Source organism: Chenopodium quinoa, unplaced genomic scaffold, assembly GCF_001683475.1.
Source record: "Chenopodium quinoa cultivar QQ74 unplaced genomic scaffold, ASM168347v1, whole genome shotgun sequence".
NCBI classification, from domain to species: domain Eukaryota; kingdom Viridiplantae; phylum Streptophyta; class Magnoliopsida; order Caryophyllales; family Amaranthaceae; genus Chenopodium; species Chenopodium quinoa.
The window spans coordinates 555,414-578,061 of NW_018743397.1; the positions used below are offsets into that span (position 1 = coordinate 555,414).

At 35.4% G+C, this 22,648-nt stretch overlaps 3 protein-coding genes and 1 non-coding gene across 8 annotated transcripts; 3 read left to right on the forward strand and 1 right to left on the reverse strand.

Moving 5' to 3' along the window:
* The first annotated feature begins 1,893 nt into the window (after window positions 1-1,893).
* LOC110738885 lies at window positions 1,894-8,930 on the forward strand. Of its 5 annotated transcripts, XR_002514673.1 has the most exons (17): window positions 1,895-2,362; window positions 2,508-2,558; window positions 2,657-2,902; window positions 2,990-3,088; window positions 3,200-3,255; window positions 3,593-3,704; window positions 3,947-4,117; window positions 4,457-4,711; window positions 6,092-6,301; window positions 6,387-6,587; window positions 6,679-6,804; window positions 6,929-7,237; window positions 7,343-7,441; window positions 7,522-7,989; window positions 8,080-8,106; window positions 8,186-8,219; window positions 8,674-8,930. XR_002514673.1 is itself a non-coding variant. In XM_021919337.1 (16 exons), exons 1-14 carry the CDS (start codon window positions 2,243-2,245, stop codon window positions 7,975-7,977), a joined length of 2,505 nt encoding a protein of 834 aa, XP_021775029.1. In that variant the 5' UTR covers window positions 1,894-2,242; the 3' UTR covers window positions 7,978-7,989; window positions 8,080-8,106; window positions 8,674-8,930. The 5 variants fall into 5 exon arrangements, 4 of the variants coding, with proteins under 4 accessions (XP_021775029.1, XP_021775030.1, XP_021775031.1 ...); XM_021919337.1 differs by lacking the exon at window positions 8,186-8,219 and having other exon boundaries at window positions 1,894-2,362; window positions 2,663-2,902; XM_021919338.1 differs by lacking the exon at window positions 8,186-8,219 and having other exon boundaries at window positions 1,894-2,362; window positions 2,666-2,902.
* A 4,063-nt stretch (window positions 8,931-12,993) lies between these two features.
* LOC110738887 (GRF1-interacting factor 2-like) lies at window positions 12,994-17,406 on the forward strand. Its single transcript, XM_021919340.1, has 4 exons — window positions 12,994-13,419; window positions 13,630-13,706; window positions 16,487-16,577; window positions 16,650-17,406. The coding sequence occupies exons 1-4, from the start codon at window positions 13,246-13,248 to the stop codon at window positions 16,941-16,943; spliced, it is 636 nt and encodes a 211-aa protein (XP_021775032.1). The 5' UTR covers window positions 12,994-13,245; the 3' UTR covers window positions 16,944-17,406.
* Window positions 17,407-17,780: 374 nt separating this feature from the next.
* Window positions 17,781-21,286, forward strand: LOC110738888. Its single transcript, XM_021919342.1, has 2 exons — window positions 17,781-18,042; window positions 20,905-21,286. Exons 1-2 carry the CDS (start codon window positions 17,920-17,922, stop codon window positions 21,010-21,012), a joined length of 231 nt encoding a protein of 76 aa, XP_021775034.1. The 5' UTR covers window positions 17,781-17,919; the 3' UTR covers window positions 21,013-21,286.
* Window positions 21,287-21,373: 87 nt separating this feature from the next.
* TRNAV-AAC lies at window positions 21,374-21,447 on the reverse strand. Its single transcript has one exon. It is a non-coding gene; the product is annotated as a tRNA-Val (tRNA).
* Window positions 21,448-22,648: the final 1,201 nt, after the last annotated feature.

Consider the following 22,648-nt stretch of genomic DNA (forward strand, 5'->3'; position numbering starts at 1 on the left):
ACTTTCTCGACATGTAAACACATAGTCACACTTGAGAAATATTTGTACAAAACTGTTTTTTTTTTTTTTTTTTTTTTTTTTTTTTTTTTTTTTTTTTGTGAGTTTTTGTCAACATGCAAGATGCAACCCGATTTCACTTGTTTTTAACTTGTGGCTCAACCCAACTATCAAGGTGGTATTATATGGTAAAATTGTTTAATTTAAGAACTTAAATTCCCGCATCGTGTAGGTATATTTCACCCACCCGCAATACAATACTTTTTGTATATAAAAATTAAGGTGGGTATACAGTAATCTTAAACAAAGTTTAAGCTAACCTATTTTTAGTAATTCACCATTCTAGTATTTTAGATATCAATTAAAATGCATAAATTATCAATAATTAAAACTTATGAAATTCTTGACATTCAATGAGTGAGCACCACCAACATATAGTATAGGAAATTAAACACAATATATTTTTAGTTTATATAAATATAAATACAATAAAGACAATAAAAATGTTGTCCAGTGGGTGGTAAATTTATGAGATGTGTGTCTCAACAAATTAGTTTATAAACAAGCAATCATACATATGAAAGTTTATAGGATGATATGGATCACTAACACTTGTGACAAACTTATTTAACGGTGCTCTAAAAAAGATATAATTCTAAGTTCTAAGTCTCTAACACACTCATTTTGTAGCCAACTATATTTGAGTAGGAAATTCAAAAACCATATGAATTCCGGTATATTTTTGTTACCAAATAGTTTGCAATTATACTATTCTTAATCTATCTCAATTAGTGTAAGTAGTTTTTTTCACCTATTATATATAATTGTAAAACGTGATTAAAAATGACTTTATCGGCATGTAAAACACGTATTCACGATTCATGTATGCACATATTACTTTGTTATCCACGTAATACAACATGTTATGTAGGTATAAACCACATTAGGCGAAGAGTAACCTATTAAAGTAATGTAATTAATCTTGTGATTTAATAAATAAATTAAACAATCTTCTACTGATATGTCTCTAACATAAAAACAACCAATCATGTAGAAGAGTTTGTGTGGTTCTATGTATTATACTAAAATATTTAAAAGACTTTTTTTCATTCATGGTATTAACAAAATGTCAAAATGTAGTATTACCAATTTACTGTACTCATTTTGTAGTTAGCTAGATGATTCTTTAACGATCATGGGAATGATTAAGTGTTATTTTGCTGCCTTCAAGCTACGGAGTACTTGTATTTTTTTTTTTTTTTTATTTTCTCTATCTTCATTTGTGATTGTATTTTCATTGTGTGAGTTGTTTTTCACCCGTTTTACATAAATTGTCAGTTGCAATTAGTGACATTCTCGGCATGTAAGACACGTATTTGTGAATCGTATATTTAACACGTTACTCATTTACTCACGCAAAAACAACAAACCTTGTAGGTGAAAACCCCACGGGGCAGCCACAATCCCTGTAGTGATGTAACCTTTAAAACAACTATTTATTACTCCATCAATTCAAAATATCCGATCAAACAATCTTGTGTTACAACATAATGTTTCGCCCACAATTTCCCCAACCTAACATGCCGTTAATACAGTGCTTATCTGATTAACATAAAAATACCCAAAAGAACCAAAGGTGGAAATGCAAAAATATCAATAAACAATTTATTACTCTGTTAATGCAAGATATCCGATCAAACAATCTTGTTCTACAACATAATATTTATCCCATAGCTTTCTAACATATCACCGTTCATTATAATACAAAAACCGAAGGTGGAAATGCAAAAAAACCAATACACCCTCAAGCGACACCACAACAAACCAAGCTAAATCCTTTTTAGGGCTTTAACCCTATAAATGGCGGGAGTCCAAAATTCACCATTTTCTTCTAATTTTGCTTTTGTCGTCAACGATCTTCTTAATTAATTACACTACTCAACCCCCTATAAAACCCTTAATTTGCAAATAAACCCCTGTAACTTCCTCACTTAATCACTCACACCATCTTCTCTCTTCTCTCTCTCTTCATTTTCTTCTCTCATTTTCTCTCTCCTCTTTCTCAGTCTTCGTCTTCGTCGTTGTTTCACTCTGTTTCGCCGATTTCTCACCTGCATTATCGATTCTGATTCCTCTTTTCGATGTACCCGATTTCTAGGGTTTTTCGCATTATCTGAAAAAAATTAAATTCCGAAATTTAGGGTTTTTTTTTCGTTGATTTTTCGCGATTTTTTCTGACCTAAGTATGGAGGCTGCGGCCGCTGCTGGACGCGGCGCTTCGCTGTCTCAGTCGACGTCTCAGTTGCCATCTCGTAAGCAATGGCGTGCCGTTTCGGAACAATCCGTTCGAAGCTCTGGACCTGAGGTATTTTAGTTTAATTTAATTTGGTGTTAATGTTTGTTTGTTTGGTTAATTGCATGTGATTTCTGGAATTAATCGAAGAATTAGGGTTTAAATGGACATAATTTAGGGTTTTGATTATGATCTGGCTCATCTGTTTCGTTTATAGGACTTAGAAAGGTCGAAATTAGGGCAATCTGATGAAAGGACTATATACGAGGTAATCTATGTGTTTGTTGTGATGGATTTTGTGAGCTTGTATTGAGAAATTCAGTGAACAAGTGATTTAGCGTGGTTCGTTTTTTCACTTGGGTTAAGGTACAGCAGGGACAAGAGCCCATTGATGGGGTAGACTTTTGCTCGATACAAATGGACGGGATTATGGGTATGGAAGATGGGATTTTGCAGCAAAGAATTCATAGTTTGGCTAGACAGAGAGAAGAGATGCAGCAAATGGAGGTAGAACTTAGGGCTCAGTTGATTGCAAAATCCGAGATTGTGGAAATGCAGAATAGCTTTGATGCTCGGTTCAAAGAACAAGACAGTGTCGTTGCAAGGCTTCAGGTTTTGATTGAAATAAGACTTGATTGTGTAGTATCGTAATTGTTTTGTTCTAGTGTTGTGTTGAACTGGGTAGTTTTGGTTCGGCAGGAGCAACTTCATGAAAGAGACCAATCGATGCGTGAACTTGAGAGGAAGATAGAGGAGAAAGATCGAGAGTTACATGCTGTGAGATTGGATAATGAAGCGGTCAGTTTGATTTGAAAAAAACAAAAAAAAACTACTTGTGGATATTTATCTATATATTTATTTTTGGTTGTGTTGCTTAGAGGTTTGTTTGTTGAATTATCTTTTTGACAGGCTTGGGCTAAGGAAGATCTTCTAAGGGAGCAAAACCAAGAAATAGCGAACTTTAGGTGGGGCTTCTCAATTTCAATTCTATTCATTTCTGAATTTTATTGTGCATTGTGATTAGATTCTGTTACACATCTTCCAAATTGTTTTCACCTTTTATCTTAACTAAGAGCATGGTATCATTGCCTCTCCCTCACCATTTGGATTGATGCTCTTTAACTTAGCTTCTATCATCCATTTGGTTTGATGCTCTTTGACTTTGTTTCTACCATCCATATAGATGAAACATGAAATAAGTTGTGTTTTCTCAAGATGGTTAATTTGGCATCCTCTCCAAGATGAATATTCCCCCCATTAAGTGACACTAGAAGATTGATGTATTTTTTCTTCATTGAACAGGAGGGAGCGTGATAACATTGAAGCTGAGAGAGCTCACCATAGACAACAGATACATGATCTTCAAGAACATATTCAGGATAAAGAGAGACAGATGTTGGAGTTGCAAGAGCAGGTGTGGTGTAATTTCCCGTTAAATGCCTTTTGTTGTCATTAACAATAATGTGCACATTCTTATTCATTAATAGATTCCAATAAAGTTGCTTTAAGTACCTTGAGGGGATAATTTCTTTGATTTTATCTTATGGTTGGGGGTGTAGGAAATGGCTAGCTGTTTGCTGCATCTTGCAACTCTTTACAGTAAGCTCTGCTGATATTATGCATACTTCTGATTCTGTTATATATTTTACTTGACAGCATAGGGTAGCTCAAGAGACAATCCTCTACAAGGATGAGCAGATACGGGATGCACAGACTTGGATAGCTCGAGTGCAGGAAATAGATGCCTTGCAATCAAGTAATTTGCAAGCTGAGCTACGGGAACGTACAGAACAGTATAACCAACTCTGGTTGGGTTGTCAAAGACAGGTTGACTTCAATAATGTCTAGCATGATTTAGATAGCCATTTAGGTTATATTGATTTTAGAGAAATGCTTAATTGTTTGAGTCAAAATAATCATTTCAGAAACTATTATATATGCTCTTGATTTGTCATTTCTTTTCTCCTGCACAAGTGCTGCATCATATTCTTTCTAGGTTATTTAGTTGTTTTAGGTGCTTTTTTCACGTTAGCCAGTTCCTCATTCAGATTGCTGCATGCATGTGTAATTTGAACGTCAACATCTCACAGCGTGGGGGGGGGTGTTCTGAATGCGCCCTTCCTGTAGTTTTTAATTGTAACCTGACCTGAAAATGTCAAAATTCAGTTTGCAGAGATGGAAAGGGTGCATGTGCAGGCCATTCAGCAGCTTCAGCTTGAGCTGTCTGGTGTCAGAGGAAATAGTGGAACATATAGTGCTGAATCACAGAATACCTCTAGTGATAGTTCTCAAATTGGACCAAACAGTGGAACTCGCGTTGAAGCTAATGGTGGTGGGGCATCAAATAGTTCTGGAGGACTTCCTAATGGGAATTCAGAGAACTCTCAATCATATGTTTCTTCTGGCAATGCATCTTCACAGGTAAGGCTATTTTATCTGTTTAGAGTTTTCAACTTTCTTTGCAGTTTAACATATCTGATACTATCCATCTTCTTTTCTGTCCTCTCGCTTTATCTTTCCTATACACTAAAAGGAAGAACCATATGGACAACTTAATTTGTTTACATGTCTGCTTATGGAGTGGCAAATTGCTGTAATGTTATAGTGATTTTCAACTTGCTGAAAGTGTATAAAAGGCACGCTCGAGGCAATGAGGCTCAAGGTGATAGGTGTCAAGTGCCTTTTTTGGGTTAGGTGGGGTGACTTCAAAGTGGTACAGTGAGGAGCAAATCATCTTATTTTTAAGAGTTAGGAGTAATTCTTATTTTATGTGCCTCACAACTCTGCTTTGCGCTAGGCTCTAGGACTCCTTTGTGTGCCTTGTTGGTTCTATACATTGCCTAGTAATGCTTTTGTATTAGACCATTTAGATGTTAGTGATATTGTTTTTAAGCAGTTCTACTTTGACCCTTCGTTTTCACCATGTGGACCCAGTGATCCACTAGGCTACAAGTACGTGCTTGCCCACAACTAGGTTTTAGTTTCTTGCTTGATTAGTGATTCATCAATGACATTCTATTTAAGCACCCACAAATACTTGGAAGGGAGCTGGCCCACTATGTTTGAGATAAAAAAAGATTATAATCCTATCTCCACTGATGCCAGCTTGAGTTGGGTAAAAGGTTAAATCGAGCGTTAGCAAATGAACTCTCTCCTTCCCCCCTCATAAATATGGGTACCTCTACCCTTCATAAGAACGTTTTGGATTCGAGTTAAAGCAAGCTAGAATATTTTTAAGGTACCAATTATGTTAGAGACTCAAGAGTAGTGTGTGTGTGTGGTGCTGATAAGTAAAGAAGTTTGTAGGGACGAAAGATCGGGGGGTACCAACTACCAAGAAAGCACTTAGTGGCCTTGCTCAGTTACCAATATATAACTGTTACCTTGAAGTTTTGGGTTTCTGTATAACATTGAGTGAGCTATTGAATTATGATGGCTATGAACTTATAATAACTGGAAATGTGGGTGCTTTGAGCCACCATTATACTAAGGTTTTGTCTTTGCATGGAAGTTAGGACAAAGGCTAAGTGGCTACACAGTATAGATTATACTGAAATTAGTTTTTTTTTGGAATCAACAGACTTTTGTTGTGTTGTTCTTTGCAACCTCCATATTGGTCTAGTATTGCATAATTCTAGATTTATCATTTTCTACTTCTAGAATTTTCAGGTTTGTGTTATCAGATGATATGCAATGAATGCTTTGTCTTGATTTTCTTTTTGATGATGGAAGGATATGGAATATGTTGTATGAGTTCATGGCCTTTTTGTTATTAACTGCAACTCCCTGTTTTCCTTGTAGACCAATCATGCTCCTAGTCTTCCTCTCACTCCATCCATTATGGGGATGCCTTCCTATCTTCCACCTGGACAGGTAACTGCAATGCATCCATATATCATGCATCAACAAGGAGCTAACCACAATGTAGCATCACAAGTTCCTCAGTCCCATGTTGGGCATTTTCAATCAGTACCAGCACTGAATTCTCTCCAACAGTGGCAGAACCAACAGGTATGAGCTTATTTTTGTTGTATACTTGTATATCAAATTGGTGTGGTGAAAATATTATTTTATTAATTGTTTATATCATTTTTAGGCTGTCTCAGAAGGTCATTCTATCAACTCTCAGAATCAATACTCACTGTCCCAAGCAGAAGAAAACCCTTCAAGATCAGATTCGAGTTATGGCTATGAGTACTCTGTCAATGGACAAAGCGTGCATCCAGATTATCTTAATGCTCATCTCAGCCAAGGAGTTGATCCTAACTACCAAATTACATCTAACGAGGTTGCACAGGTATTTCTATGGGATATGTGATACACAAATTTGATTTCGTATGTATTGTTTTCTTAATATAAAATTCACAATTATTTATTTCAATATGCAGACTCTTGAATCTGTGGAGAAGAGCTTTTTTGTTGGCCCTGACACTCAGCACAGCTTACAGCAGATTTCTTCACACTTCCAAGAGGCACTGCGTTTGGACCCTCTCCATCAAACTAGTGAAATTAAGGTTCGTTCTTGTTTTTGTGTGAAGCTTATAAAGTTGATGATTTATTTTAAGTGAACTCTGTGAAAAAGGACTTACTTAGGTGTTAGAAGTTTACTAATTACTTGCTTTTATCATGTTTTTATAGACCGACGACAATGATGCTGGGAACATCATTTCCAACAATGGGACTGAAATGCATAATGTGGTGACAGAGCAACCTTCTGCTGTGGAGCAATCACCATCTGAATCATCTGCTCACACTGTGCCGTTTGCTGAAGCTACTGTGAACAATGCCGATGACGTTGCTTCAACTGAATCTTATGTCTCAACTGATCAGTCAAATGGGTTGTCGACTAGAAAGATATCAGAGTCTCCTCTTCTTGATGAAAGAGCTTTGTTAGCTTGCATTGTTCGTACTATCCCAGCAGGAGGCAAAATTCGTATTAGTTCAACGGTAAATGGGATAAATAGTCAAATTTACTTTTACTTTTACTTTGGTGTAAGTGTTGAGAAATTTTAAGCCTAATGGGTGGTTTCATTGAACTTGATGCTGACACAGCTTCCAAATAGACTTGGAAAGATGCTTGCTCCTCTTCACTGGCATGATTACAAGAGGAAGTATGGTAAACTTGATGATTTTGTGAGCATTCACCCTGAAGTAAGTACCTTATCCAATACTTTTATTTGTCTTTATGCAAACTGGAATATGGTGGTTACACAGTTCATTTGTGTGTGCAGCTTTTCTTAATTGAAGGGGATTACATACAACTTCGTGAAGGTGCACAAGGAATTATAGCTGCTACAGCAGCAGTGGCAAAAGTCGCTGCAGCAGCTGCTGCGTCATCTCCTTACTCATCCTTTTTTCCTCCTGTGGCTGTCACGCCAATGGCTGATGCTGGTCGAGTTAAGAAGTTGTCGTCTTTGGAACCTAAACCATTTAGAAATTCTGTTGACAGTTCACATTCACCAGCCATGCAGAGCCGTCATTCTAATGGTTCTGGCTATGTTTCTGGAAGCCTGTCCAATGTGAAAATTTTGAGCAAGTCAAAAGATTCTTTGGGACGCAATGGCCATGAGACAAGGTCTGGCCAGCAGCCTCTGATGGTTCCTGCTGAAAATGGTGTGCATTCTGATAGATCTATTCTTGGCAATCCACAAAACCATGCAAGGGGCAGTGCCAAATTTTATTGCTAAATAGCTGGGCAGGTAGCTCTCTTGAATTCCCATTTGACTAGTTATATCATTGCTGTAGCAACTGTAGCTTGTGCTAACTCATTTCATTGTTTTTGTCTGCAGGACTGCTGGATTGGATTTGAGATGATAGTAAGTGTTTTGATTATTTCATGGCTGTGTATTATAGATCTTTTTAGCTTTTCTAAGATCGACAACTTCCTCCTTGTAGCACGGTTAGCTGTGGCCTGTGGGTTTAATTGGCTGTGTGCTTGTTTGAAAATTGAATTACTGCATATGGCCGGCCTACTTTTAGTGTTCTCCTTTCATGCATGTAAACCTTATATCTGGAATATGAATTTGCACCGACCCACGCATATGCACTGGATAATATGATTGTATTAACAGATGCTGCCATTCTAATTAGTGTTCCCTGTCACTCTTACTTTGCTGATCAGATTAGACATCTACTATACGTCTATACCCCCCTATTTATGGAACTTGAACTTCTTCTGCTATATTTTTTTAGTTTCTTTAATCTGTACTTAGTATAATAAAATTCAAAGTTAGATCATGTACACCTATGTGATTTCATCTACTACTTGTAAATATGCAAGTAATGTGACTTATTTTTCATTCTCTTTATTTTTATGATTGTATTACATTACATAATGTATCATGTATAGTGGCTCTAACGCAGTGTTTATTTGGTTTTGACAGGATTCGCTTTTGAAAGGTAATGAACTTGTTTGGACTACATTGCTAAATGAGCTGTGTAAGATGTCCGCCTGGTTGAAGGAGCCAACTATCCCATTCAATATCTCCATTAATCTTTTGGTCTAACTGAATTTCTGATTGTAATGTCCATCTGATTTATGTTTTACCCTTTGTCTTGATTGGAGAATTTTATAGCAACATGTTTATTCAAGCTAAGAGATTAAATTGATCTGTTGCGTCTTTTTTCTCTTGTTTTGGTCATCCCTCCTGGTTTCCTTCCCTTTACATTTTATGATATCCTTGCTCCAGTTTTTGCTTTTTTTTTTTTCGTCTCAGATACGATGATCTGTAAGGCTGATCTTGAATATACTTGGCAGAAAATTGTACACCTACAAAATGCTGAACTTGCGTTCTATGCATCTCTTCAATTTTTAAGAGAGTAGTTACGTCGTACATGAATAAGTTATGTGATGAGTAATTTTAATAGGTTTTACATTTTAATGATCTTTGTGAAATTCATACTTGGAGAGTTGGAGGGTGCTCCATTTTTATGATTTTAATTTCACTGCTAATGCCTACAATGGCTTAATTGAATTTACCCCTTTACCTGAGACTCCCAAACTAATTCAAATTAGGTCTTTTCATGCGTAAATTTTAGCAACAATTTTCCTAGATAAATGAAGTTTGAGGAAATCCTAGTTTATCTCCTTGATAATCAAAAGACAAAATTGTAAATAAATCAACAATTTGTCTAGTCTCGGGATATATTTGTAAATAAATCAATTATCGTGGGGTCTATTTTATAGTCATCATGGCATGATTGTAAATAAATCAATTATTGTGAAGTCCATTTTCAATAAAAAGTTTTGTAATCACGAACTTTTGTTTTTTCTTAATGGTAAAGCTTAAAACTTTTGGTTATCAATGATAATCACAAATTAATATTTTTAAACTAATGGTAACTTAAGTTAAACAAATAGTTAATTTCTTTACCATGGTTTAGCTATTGGACACTAAAAAGACAGAAATACCCTTATGTCTTTCCTCCTCCATCTTCTTCCTTTCTCAGCTCTTTCCACCTCCATCTTCTTCCATTAAAGCCACCACCACCATTGTTAAACTGCTGTTTAGGTCGGAAAAAAGAGGGCGGCGGCAGCACCAAATGCGGCGGCAGCAACGAATTCAATAAATTAGACCCCGAATTCAACAAAATCACGACAAATTCGACTCAAAACCAACAAATTAAATCCCAAAATCAACAAAATCGACCACTAATTCGACCTTAAATCAACATATTTAACCAAATCGACTCCAAAAATTAACAAATTCGACCCTTAAAGTAGCAATTCGACCCCCAAAATCAACAAATTTGACCCCTAAATCGACAAATTCGACTCCAAAAATCGATAAATTCGACCCCAAATCAACAAATTCGATCACAAAACCAACAAGTTTGACCCAAAAACCAACAAATTCGAACCCAAAACCAACAAATTCGACCCTAAAATCAACAATTTCGATAAATTCGACCCCCAAAATCAACAAATTCGACCCCAAAATCACCAAAAATAACCTTGAAATTTCAACCCAAATTCGGGAAACGAGACGGAATCGGGGAAGGGAGGAGGGTGGTTGATTCCGGCAAGGAAGGATGGCTGATTTTCGCGTCCCCGAGAAGCGGTTTTAATTTGGTGGTGATGATAGGAGAGAGAGGGTGAGTCGGGAATAAGGGAGGGGAACTCGTTTTGGGATTGGAGTGTTGTTGGTGGGGGTCTCCGGGCGGGGTAGAGGGTTGAGACGCGTCAGCCGCACCAAGCTAAAGGCCGGCAAAGGGAGGAGGGCTTGTGGTTGGCTGGTGGTCGAGGAGGGGTTTGGATTTTTTGTTTTTATTTTGTTTAAAAAAAATATTTTGAAGGGTATTAATGTAAATCTATTGTTACTTAACCTAAGATTAACCCTGGTTAATTGTTTAATGATGTTTTAATATCATTAATGTTACCATTAGCTTAATTTTATTAATTCGTGATTAATAATCAAAAGTTTCAGGTTTTACCACTGAGAAAAAAATAAAGTTCGTGATTACCAGAGAGAATTTCCCAAAAGTTTTTCAATTATTTTTTGCCATTCGATAAACATATTTTGTTTATCAAGAAGATAAACTTGTATTTTCTCTAAAAGTTCATTCCTCAAGAACACCTCTTTTACAAAATACTTCATAGATTTTAAATACTCTTTATGCCAGAAAGTGAATAATTTGTTTATGTACCTTGGGTTCTTTCGTTTTTGTTTCTGTTTTTTTTTTTAAATGTTTGTATATTTTTGTTGTGAGTTTTAAAATCAAGATAATTTCAACAAGTTTTACTAATTTTTTTTTCTTTTTATGAAATACTTTGTATATTATATGACTATTTTTTATTTAAAAAAAGTTGAAAATTACTGTGATATTGAACAAATTCTAGTTTTATTATTGAATCTACTTACTTGAAGTCACGTCTCATAGTCACATGCAGTTAATGCGAATAGGTAAACCCTTAATTGAGTTAGGGGCTTTTTCTTCATAAAATGGTTAATTTCGTTTGCAATTTGTTAAATTAAAATATCTTTTTACACGAAAGAGAATTGGCATGAATGATATCATTGATATGTATGAAGTTTTTGGAAAAGTAGTCCATATGTATTCTTATTTCTTAAAACTATTTTGGTTAGCTGAACTTTACTTGTTAAAGTTAATCTACAAAACCATCTTTATCTACATCTTAATTCTTGTAAATAGATAGCCTTTTCATAATATTGCATGTCTCACCCTCCTCTATTCAATGAAAATATAATCCTAACCCTAACATGCACCTATTCCTAGTGAATGTCCAGGGAAGAGACTAAAACCGCCAATCAGGTTTGAAAAATTGATTCGATTGATGGGACTTGGTATGATACATATGAGATCGATGAGATTAATTTTCAAATTTTAATCTAAACATTAGAATATTACATAATTAATTCTACAATTTATCTAAATTAAGGGCCTATTCTCATAGTTTATTTTCAGTTCAGTTCAGTTCAGCTTCTAATTTCCTTCAGTTCAGTTTAGTCCAGTTCAGTCAATGAGAACAAGACCTAAATTACTAACTAACTTATAAAAAAAAAAGTTTCAGAATTTCTTGTCCTATAGTATTGACTTAATAGTTGAGTTTGGTTATTCAAATGAGAAGTTTAATAGGCGAATAGAATGAACGATTCTTCTCCTACCTCAAAATATACGTTTCAAGTATTCTTCACTTTTTTTTTTGTTTTTTTTTTTAAATTTTACTGACTTAATAAAATGAAATATTATAATAATAGGACTATATATTGTGTTGAGTAAAATAAAGTACTCATGATCACACCATAACATTATGAGTGGTTTATTGAGTTGAAACAACATAAAAGGCGAGATTTTTTAGATTTACTAAGTAGATAAGTTTGGTTGCAAAAAATTGGTGACATCCTAGCCCATTGGTTACATGCCTTGCCAAAGTTTTCACAATGGTGATTCCAACCTGGCATGAAGCATGTTATTATATCATGCTTAAAGTTAATTTAGGGAAAATTTGTTAAGAACTACTAATTAAAGCACGTGTTTTGAAAACAACTATTAATTTATTTTTTTTTTATTATTATTTATTCATTATTATTATTTTTTTATATATAAGAAATATCATAAAGTTGTAAGAACTTTACTAAGCACTACCACTCTAAGGCCCTATTCTTTTGAGCTTCTGGGCAGAACAAAGCAGAGTAGAGCAGGAGTCAGCAGAGCAGAGCAGAGCAAAGCAGACCAGATTTCAGCAGAGCAGAGTAGAGCAGATTGAAACAAAGCAAGACTCAGCAAAGCAAAGCAGCTCTAAAGATCGGGACCTAACTACTTCAGCTAGATACTCCAGCATTTGAGTCTCACATTTTACCACTTTTTACATTTATGAAGGGTAATTTACTCAATTTAGATGGTGATTTTACGAGATAAAGGTAAAAAGTGGAACCTACATGCCAAATATTTTAGCCGGAAGTGTTAGAGTGGTAGTGCTAGTTAAACTTTTTACATATTTTTGGTAGTTCTTTTAATTTTTTTAATAACTAGTTATTTCCAAAACACATGCTTTAATTGATAGTTCATGACAAAATTTCCTTAATTTAGCGAGTTTTTGTTATGCTCTTTTAAAAATAAGGGTCTTACTTAAAAATCGCATGACCCATAAATAATATGTTGTCTAAGCCCTTACCATTTCACAATTTTTTCGTGTCGGGCCATGTCGTGCCGCCAGCCCATTTATTAACATGCTTAGGAGGGAGTAGTTAGATTCTCGAAATCCATAAATTAAAATTTAGGATGATGTAAAACAACTTCAATTTGGTCTCGTCTGCCACTGCCGCCTTTGTTAACCCCTCTCCTTTTTCTCTCTCTTCTTAACCCCGCAAAGTCCCCGACATTTCCTCTGCCAATCCCTGGAATTTTTGCGCCCTTTTCCTTTTTTTTTTTTTTTTTTTTTTTTTTTTTTTTAGGTTTTCACAGTTTTCTTCAACACTTCCAAAGAAGCAAAGATGCAGCAACACCACCAACAACAACAACAACACCTACAACAACAGCAACACCAGCAACAACAGCAGCAGCAGCAGCAGCAGCAGCAACAGCAGCAACAGCAACAACAACCTCAAATGTTTAACATCCCGTCTTCACAACCCACCATTATCATCACCACTGAGCAAATTCAAAAGGTACCCTTTTGTTTTTCTTTAAATCTGAGTTTGGGTACTTGAGTTTTTCAACTTAAAATATCTAAAATCAATGCTTTTAGTGACTTTCAATTAATGAGAAACTGGGCATTTATTATATTCTCTGTAAAGTCTTCTTTAATTAATTTGTTGTTAAAGCTAAATTTTCTTGTTAATTTTTTACATTTTATAATTATTGTGATTTTGATTCAGTATCTGGATGAGAATAAGCAGCTGATTTTGGCAATTATGGAAAGTCAGAACATGGGGAAAATCAATGAGTGTGCCCAGTAAGTTGCTTTTATGTGCTTAATTTATTGGTAATTTTTAATTTCAGTCTATTTTGCTGTTTTCTAATTTGAGTTGTGTGATTAATTTTGAATAAAATCTTGGCTCTCTTTCTGCTGTAGATGATTAATTTTTATAAAAATGGATATTTGTATCATTAATTGTTGCTGGTTGATCTATGATGATGAAATGAGAATTAAAATTGGAAAGAAGGTGACATGAAGATGTTTGTTTGCAAAAGGGGAGGTGATTTTGAATTGTGCTGCATTTTTTGAGTTGATTATGCTCTTTGACATTGCTTTTCTTGCTTTGTGTATTTAAAAGAATGGTTTATAACTTTAGGATATAGGAATTGGGTATAAGCCTTTGCAGTTTGCACACTAAGTAAATTTAATCATCAAATATGTTTCTAGTAATGTCTGGATGGCGCAATATGTTTCTAGTAATGCTCTATATGTTTCTGCTTTTAGCTTTTGCCAACATAAATGTCTTCTAAGAAGGTGGATGTCCCAAATTAGGATTTTATGATGATTAGGGTTTGGGGTTTGGGTGAATTATGAGCTTAGTTAATTATTGCCAAAAAATAAAATAAAAACAATTGCGAAAGCTATTAAAGAAGTTCAAGAAACTGGACGTTCCCCTTCTTGATTTTCTCATTTAGGTGGATGAAGTAGTATATGTTGCCAAACTACAAGTGTTACCAATAGTTAGAACTTAGAAGAAGCAAATATTGTTGTAGGAGTGTAGGACGTAGATGACTTTACATCTGTTTAATCACTGTGTGATAAAAATAAAGGGTAAAACTAAAATCAAAAGCAAGCTTCTAATCGCTTGAAGCATCTATATGCCAATTGGCCAAATCAATTTCTTACTAGATAAAATCTATTTTGGACTGTCCTAGTATTGCTATCAGACAATAGAGTGAATAAGCATGCTCCTTTGTAAGATAATAGAAAGTGAACGCATGCTGAAAGACATTGAGGTTTTGCTCTTCTCAGAGGCACATATTGAAGCATTATAAATCTAAGAAATCCTCACTTTATTACAAACGATGAATGGAAGGCTTTATGAGATTGAGATAGGGTTGTCTCAATGTATACGACTATATTGCATATGTTCTTTAGTGAAATCTAGGTACTCTTTTTGAGCTGCATGCTAATGGATTTTGTGAGATTATACCTTGTATTCGTGTTAATTTTTTTAGTATTCAAAATTTCTGGGATGGATATGTATTTTTCAGCTTTTGAATACCATGTAATTTGAGAAGCTTCTTGGAATTTTCCCAAGCATATTGGTAGTGGATGACCCGATTGCTTTTGTCATCATGGTTCCATTGAAAATATCCAATATACAATACCAGGGCAATGCTATGTGAAATTTAGTTTCATTGGTTTGTCAATTGCTTTTCCCATCAAGTGTCTGATTGAATGAAAACAGCTGCAGTTATAATCATTGTGTCTATCTTACTTATGTCTTCTTGTGTGATTATAGATTACAATTGTACTGTTTAACTAGAGTATATATTTTATTACATTGCACGTAATCCAGAAATATTGTGGATCATTTATTAGGAAGTCATTGTGTATGTTTTTTTTTTTGGCTGCTCTTCTTTTTCGCAATGCATATTCCACATTTTTGGTTGCAAGCTTAGTATTTATCTTTTGGAAACCGAATGAAGCATACTATTTAAGCCAAACCTTGCTTAATTATTTAAATTATAGGTCCAAACTTAAATACTGGCTTTCTTGTTTTATTTTTGTTGTTGAAAGCATTACTTTGTGATGTAGGATTTTGTTACTAAGCATTTCTATCTTAGTTTACTTAATCGCCTAAAAAGTAAAAACTGATTACTAAACCTCTTAACTCAACCCTCAATCTTCCTTATTTAAGTAGGTAAAAGGTTTCATGTTTTTCCTATCCGGTTCTAAAGTTATTGAGATGTAATAATTTTCAGTAGTGACTCCTAGCACTTTGTTTCCGAACTTAATTTGTAAACGCCTAAATTGAAAAATCACTTGCCAAATAGTAATTTTTGGAGCCTTGCACACCACATGTCAAAGTTAGACAACTGAATTAGGATCAACCTTCCACATTTGATATGCATCTCAAGCTCACCAGTCACCAGTGAGAATAGCTTACTATCCGTGTCATGTATGCGGCATTATAAGTTTGTGTAAAGGTGAAAGTTAAGACAAGAACAAAATCACTCTGTAACGGTTTAATTGTTTGAAATGCTTAAGTGTTTCGATTCTAGTATGTAGTCTATTATTTTTTGGTCTTGTTGCTCCAATGCAGAGAAGTTACCTGAATAATTTATAATTGACTTATTTAGCTCTGGTGTAGCACAACGCGCGAGCGCACACACACACACTGCACACATACAAAAAGAGCTTGATCTCTTTCTCCATTCTTCCCTGCTTACAGGTTAAAGTAACTGATGAACACTCCACTTAGTGGCGTTAGTGCACTCACGCGATAGCACTCCACTTAGTACCATATGGATTGGATAGTTACAAGCATTTGATACTCCTAAAGATGTCTCTTTGAAAGACTTTGGGTTTGAATCCATGATCTGTGATCCATGATATACAGTTCTAATCTTCTTACCACTAAAGCAATCTCAAATTCACTGAAAATGTTTGACAATTCTTTGTATTTTGAATCTGGTTTCAAGTGTTGGTGACTGTTCTTTATCTGTAATCTAATTAAGGGTCTTTATTTTTTACTTTGTATGTGGACAAATAAGTCCTTTGGCGCCTGTTTTATGATTTGAATATTTTAGGTATCAAGCTCAGCTGCAGAAAAACTTAATGTACCTGGCCGCAATTGCTGATGCTCAGCCGCCAGCATCAACAGGGCCTTCTCAGCCTCAGGTATCCTAGCTATATTTTCTCATGTTATATATACGTAAATCATCTCCGCTTAAACGATCCAAATCTCTTCAGATCCCCATGCAATCTTCCATTCCACAAGGCCCTTTTATGCCACCTCCAAAAGCTGCAGTTAGTCCACAGCAAGCAGGTCCTAGAATGCCCTTTGCCATGCAGTCATTTGACCAGCAGTCACCCGATATGCAATACCAACAATCTATGGCAGGTTCCATGGGCATGAGAATGGGAGGAAACAATGGTTTACGCCCTGCTGGCCACACTGGCTTTGGAGCTCCAACACAGTTGATGGATGCACGTAACAGACAAGATGGTTCTGAAGCCGGTCCCGGTGATGATCATGGGAAGTGATGTAGCAAGGTGCTCACTGAGAGAATCATGGATCTGCTTGGGTGATTAAGGTGAAAAATTTGCTACCCGAAGATAAGAAATACTTCACACTAGTTTTCGACCCAGCAGGTTTCACTGATTTCAAACAGAAGAATTTGGTTTGCTTTGCCAAGTTCAATAATTTTGCATAGAAGGGTTTGCCTTGTACATCAGCTGATTGCAGGTGGTTATGCCTGCATTAAATGAGATGGGTTGGATGTATGTCGACGCTTCAACTAATAGATATATATACATAAATCTAAGACGATTTATGGCTGTCCTTTTGTATGTTACAGCATGAACAAAAATATCATGTATGCATAACGATATTGTTCATAGACTCGCTTGCTCAGTTGAATGTTGTAGCTAACTACTAATTATCTTGTTGGTTGTTGCTGAGAAATTGAGAGCATCAACCATGAGTTATTTCCTAGTTACACTAAAATCTAATACGTAGTAAGTCTTGGACATCTTGGTTAATCCACTTAATCTCGAGGAGATAAAAAAGGAGAACAAATGCATTCTGGTCCTATCTCCTCATCGTTTCAAAGTAGGTTCCGATCTTGATTTTTGACTAGCAAACTTGTAATCTACGAAGTGTTATATAATCAATAAAGCATAAAAAAATTATCGAGTACCTTATACTAGCATTCCGTGAACCTAATTGAGGAATGAAATACTAGACTAGAATTAATTAAAACAGCCCTAAGGAAAAAATCGAAAACTAACTAAAAACAGAAATTAAAAAAATAATATAAAAAATACAAGGGTGAAAACGACGGCGTTAGAAGACGTCTCTCTCTAATAAGGAAAATAGGAGAAATCGAAATTAAATCGAAGAATGGCGGAACTCAAAAACGCCTCATAAAACATTTGATTAGGGTCGAATTTCCAAAGCTGAAAAAACCCAGAAATCAAAAACCAGTAGAGAGAGAAAGTAAAGAGGAGAGAGAAAATCATGGGGTACGTTCTTAGAGTAAGGTTGGCTTCATTCTTTGCAGGCGCAGCTGTAGCTTCATCTGCTGGTCTTTACATCCTTTACAAAGATTACAAGCTTGCCCATCATTCCATCTCTGACCAGGTTTTTCTTTTCTTTCATCAATTTTAATAATTGATTGAATTTTTACATACCCTTTATAATTTTGAGATTAATGTACTTTTTTTATGGGTTTTGATTGTGGTTATGGAATAAATGTCCAATTTATGTTTAATCTATGAATTAATTGCCCTAAATTGGCAAATGGGAATTGCCCATTTTGTATTTGAAGTTGAAATTGTAAGATTTTTGCTAATAATTTGCTTATTTCGGAGAATTTGTTTCATTAATGGTTTTTGATGGGTTTTTTATTTAATTGAAATGGATATATGATTTGGTGGAACTATTGTTGTTGTACTATACAGACATTGTTCAAAAGATGAGGAAAAATGGAACTTGTTGTTCGTATGCTTATTTCCGAAGCTGGTTAGTTGATTTATAGAAATGGTGTAGGACCAGTAGGTTAAGGGGGTTTATATTTTCAGAAACCATCTCATTATTAGATTTTGGACTGCTTAGGGTTAAGAAGACATACATTTTGACTCTCGAAAGCATGTTGATTGTCTGATAGGTTGTTCTTTTGAGTATTTTATGAATTAGAGTAGTAAATAATTGCTAAGGTTGAAAACTAATCCTTTTAGTATAGGCATTTTTAGTATTTAAGGGCTTATGGTCTTGTTGTGCCATCAATAGGGCTTATTTAGCTCTAGCCCAAAAATGGACGAGGGAGGATCTTTTTGACTTGTGGACATTGCGGTCTTCAATCTTTTGGGGTGATTGTGACCTCTATTTCATAAGGAGGAAAAGGGGAGGTTCTTGCAGTATTTGATCATATTGCCTAGGACCCTGAGTAGGTAGGTTCTTCTGGCAGCTGTTTAGGAAGAATAAGAAGGTAACACTTGCAGTCCCATCTTAGGTCTTATTTAGCCTAGACTATGTGAACATGGAACAAGGAGCTCACTTAAATGGCACCTTAGATTTCATCGCTGATGGAAACATGGAGGGTGCAGTCAATTGATTAATGAAGGAAAGTGGAAGGTGCAGTCAAAATCCTTTTTATGCTCCTTGTACTGTCTTGTCCAAGCTCTGTTCTGGGCTGATTTTAAGCTCAATGGCTTCAATTCCTCGGAACATATCATGGTTCTAAGTAGATTGCTAAATTTCTCTACCTGTCTACCATCAGACTCATTTGAAGTTTTATCATCCCCCCATTTAAAAATATAATAATCATTATTTAGTTTATCATTTGGCAAGTATATATCTCACATTCTCACTTGTCAAGGCTATCAAATATTGCCAAGCACATTCTTTTATTGACTTATCATGGATGACTGCTTTATGTTTCTCTATCTCCTTTGACTTTTAAAGCTATCTAGATTCAAACAGAATAAATTATTATCCATGTATACCTTCACATCATCAGCCAAATTTGAAATTGTCAGGCTCTTTCTTCCTTGCTATACTTTTTTTGGGGGGACTTTAATGCCTTCTTACCTTGCGTATCACTTGAGAGAACATGTGCTTTATTAGTTGCTGGATTTTTTTGATTTCTGATCAGATGATTGCTTTATTAAGTTTGTTTTATAGAAATAGTACTAAGTATCTAGTTTACTATATTTGTGAGTCGTGATATTGTTGCTGTAATTAGTTGTGACTATTTGCACTTGTTACTAGAAGATGATTAATTATAACGTTTGATAAGATTCTTCTAGGTTTCGACTGCTTGTGGATCTCAGTTTTGATTTTTGTATTGTATCATTTGTAGCTTTTTACTTATTGGCAACCTTTATTTTCCTGATTTTGTACGCTTTGTCCTTTTAAGTGATCAATTGGCATAATCCTGAGATAGATTTATGATTTTATAATTTTTTACATGTTTTGTGCTTCAAGTGTATACTTGCTGTAATGTTATTGATGCCTTGATGTGCAATTTCAACTTGATGCTTGTGCATGTTAAACCTTCTTGATCTGAGTCACTTAGTAGTTTATCTGCTGCCACAGAGAAATTTTTTGAGTCTGCTTGGCTACTTTTAATAGAGCAATGATACTTTTATTTATAAATGTATGAAATAAATGCTATAATTCTCTATAATATTTAAATCTGGTCTAATTTCAGGTAGATATCATGAATTATTATTATTGATAGGAAAATAGATGACATTCCCTGATATTGTGTTACATGTATGTGCACTCCCTTAGGTGAATGAAGACTATAAGGGCATCTTTACTCTTTCTTCCTTCTAGCACTCCTGTCACCAAAAAAAAAAAAAAGGAAAAAAAAAAGAATATTACTTTGCTTTATTTGTTGTCTAGAATCACTTTTGAGAAGTATTACGAGAACAAGAAGGGTTATGTATTTCACAGGACCCGCTAAATTTGTTTCTCTGAAGCTTCCCTGAACTTCAATGATTCTGAAATTGGCTTTTGATTGAGAAATCTTGGTCACAGATACCCATTTAGTGTTGATGGCTATGTAAACTCCACTACTATATTGGTTTTTCAAAAAAGCTTTTAACTAATATCAAAGCCTGTGAGATGGCCTCTATGAATAATTTATAAGCACAGGGAGACTCCGTCCTCTCCCTTTTCTTTGCTTGTTCGCCTCTCTCTCTGCTCTGCAAGGCTGTAACAGCCAGATATGGACAGCCAATGTTACCTGACCTACTTTGATCTCTTATGTTGAAAGAAGATGCTTAGTAGTTAGTACATGTATAATGGAGTCAAGCTGATATTATGGATGACTTCTAGAGCAATTCTTCAGAAGAGGGACGTTATGGACATTCTCTTTTAGCCAAAGCCTTTGATTACTTCGCAGCTGTAATTTTGTGAAAAAGCTACTCCGTAGTTTATTTAAATGCAAGTTCGTACTCTTACTATGTTTTTTTTTTTTTTTTGTTGCTTCTTTAGATGAAACGTCTTCACGATTCTCTGGATACGCGTGTCTCTGCTCTGGAGAAGTTAAAACAACCTGAAACTCCTCGACAAGAAGTGGAAGCAACAGAAGAGTTGTCATAGAGGTTTTTGACTGATTCTGATGTTGTACACTGTCAGATGCAGCAATTTTTCTTGAATACCATGTCAAAACGAGGTTTATAGAAGGGTTGTTTTTCCCCTGAAGTATAAATAATAATCATGACCTTTTTTCTCTTTGTTAATTGTTAATCAGGCAGTTGTGTTTATTGTCAAGGAGTTGGTTGTGCTCTATTTTTACACTTATGTATCAACTGTCGGAGGCTGTCATTGACAGTAGGTTTTTTTTAATGAAAGCATCTTGTCCAATTTACCATTATAATGTGCTAACAAAACTACAGTCTATGCTGGAGAGTTGCGGATGTACTCTATTGTATATGCAACTTCAAGACTCATAATTGGTGGATGGCATCGCCCGAACTCGAACCAGAGGCCTTCAGTGTGTTAGACTGACGTGATAACCAACTACACCACGACACCGTTAGGCAGTAAAAAAAACTCCACATAAACTCTTTCTAAGCTTTGGCTTATGCATGCCATTCTTACCAAGATAGCAAGGTGTAAGCCATTAAACATGGACGTGCCTGAATTCAGGCCAACTTAAAGAAGGCATTGGACGCATTTCATGGTAAGGCGTGGTGTACATGGTTCGAGCCTAGTTATGCTGGATGCTGATGCGGGCATGATTTGTGTGGAAAATGGACAGAAGAGAAGGTGGGATTGCTTTGTATAAAGATTATGAGCCAAGATTATGTGTTTTTTTTTAGGTCACTCCTGAGGAGAGGGAGGGAAAAACCGCCCCTCTGATCCTCAATTTTTATGATACATAAGGTAACTTGAAACATAGATAGCATGAAAAAACATTTCAAGATGAATCATGAATCTCCGTTTTTTATTAGTAGACACGTTTTGAATACTTTGTGACTTTTATGTGAAGAAAATATAGTCAAGTGAGATCTTGTTAGATTCATCACAATATATATTTTCAAATATCAACTTTTTATAATTTTTACTTAACGTTAATTAAAAATATTAACGATTGAATTTGTGCATGGACAAACGTGACTAAAAAAATGTGTTAACTAAAAAGAAACGGAGGAAGTACAGAGTAGAGGTGTCAAAAGTTGACCTGATCCGAAATACCGACTCAAACCCGATTATTAATCGACCCATTTGAACCCGAAAAAATGGTGACCCAAACCCGACCTGACCCGACCTGAAACCAACCCTAGACCCGAGTTGACCCGAGTATGTGAGACTCGAACCCGAACATGAACTGACTTGGAGATGACCCGACCCGAATGTAACCCGTAAATTATTGACTAGAACCGAACTCGACTTAAACTGAAATTGGCACAAACCCGTTTTAACCCGTCAAAACCGAATTTAACCCGACTTGTTAATAGTATGACCTTAATTCAACCCAACCCCTTCCTAACCCGACCTGAATTTAACCCAACCTGTTAAAACCCCCACCCGAAATCAATCCGACTTGTTATTGACCTGACCCAAATTCAACCCAACTTGTTATTGACCCGACCCGAATTTTACCAGACCTATTACTAACCCGACCAAAAAATTCAAAACCCAACTCAAAATCAACATGACTTGTTATTGACCCGACCTAAATTCAACCCAAATTGTTTCTGACACGATTTCAAATCACTTTAAATGCAATTTA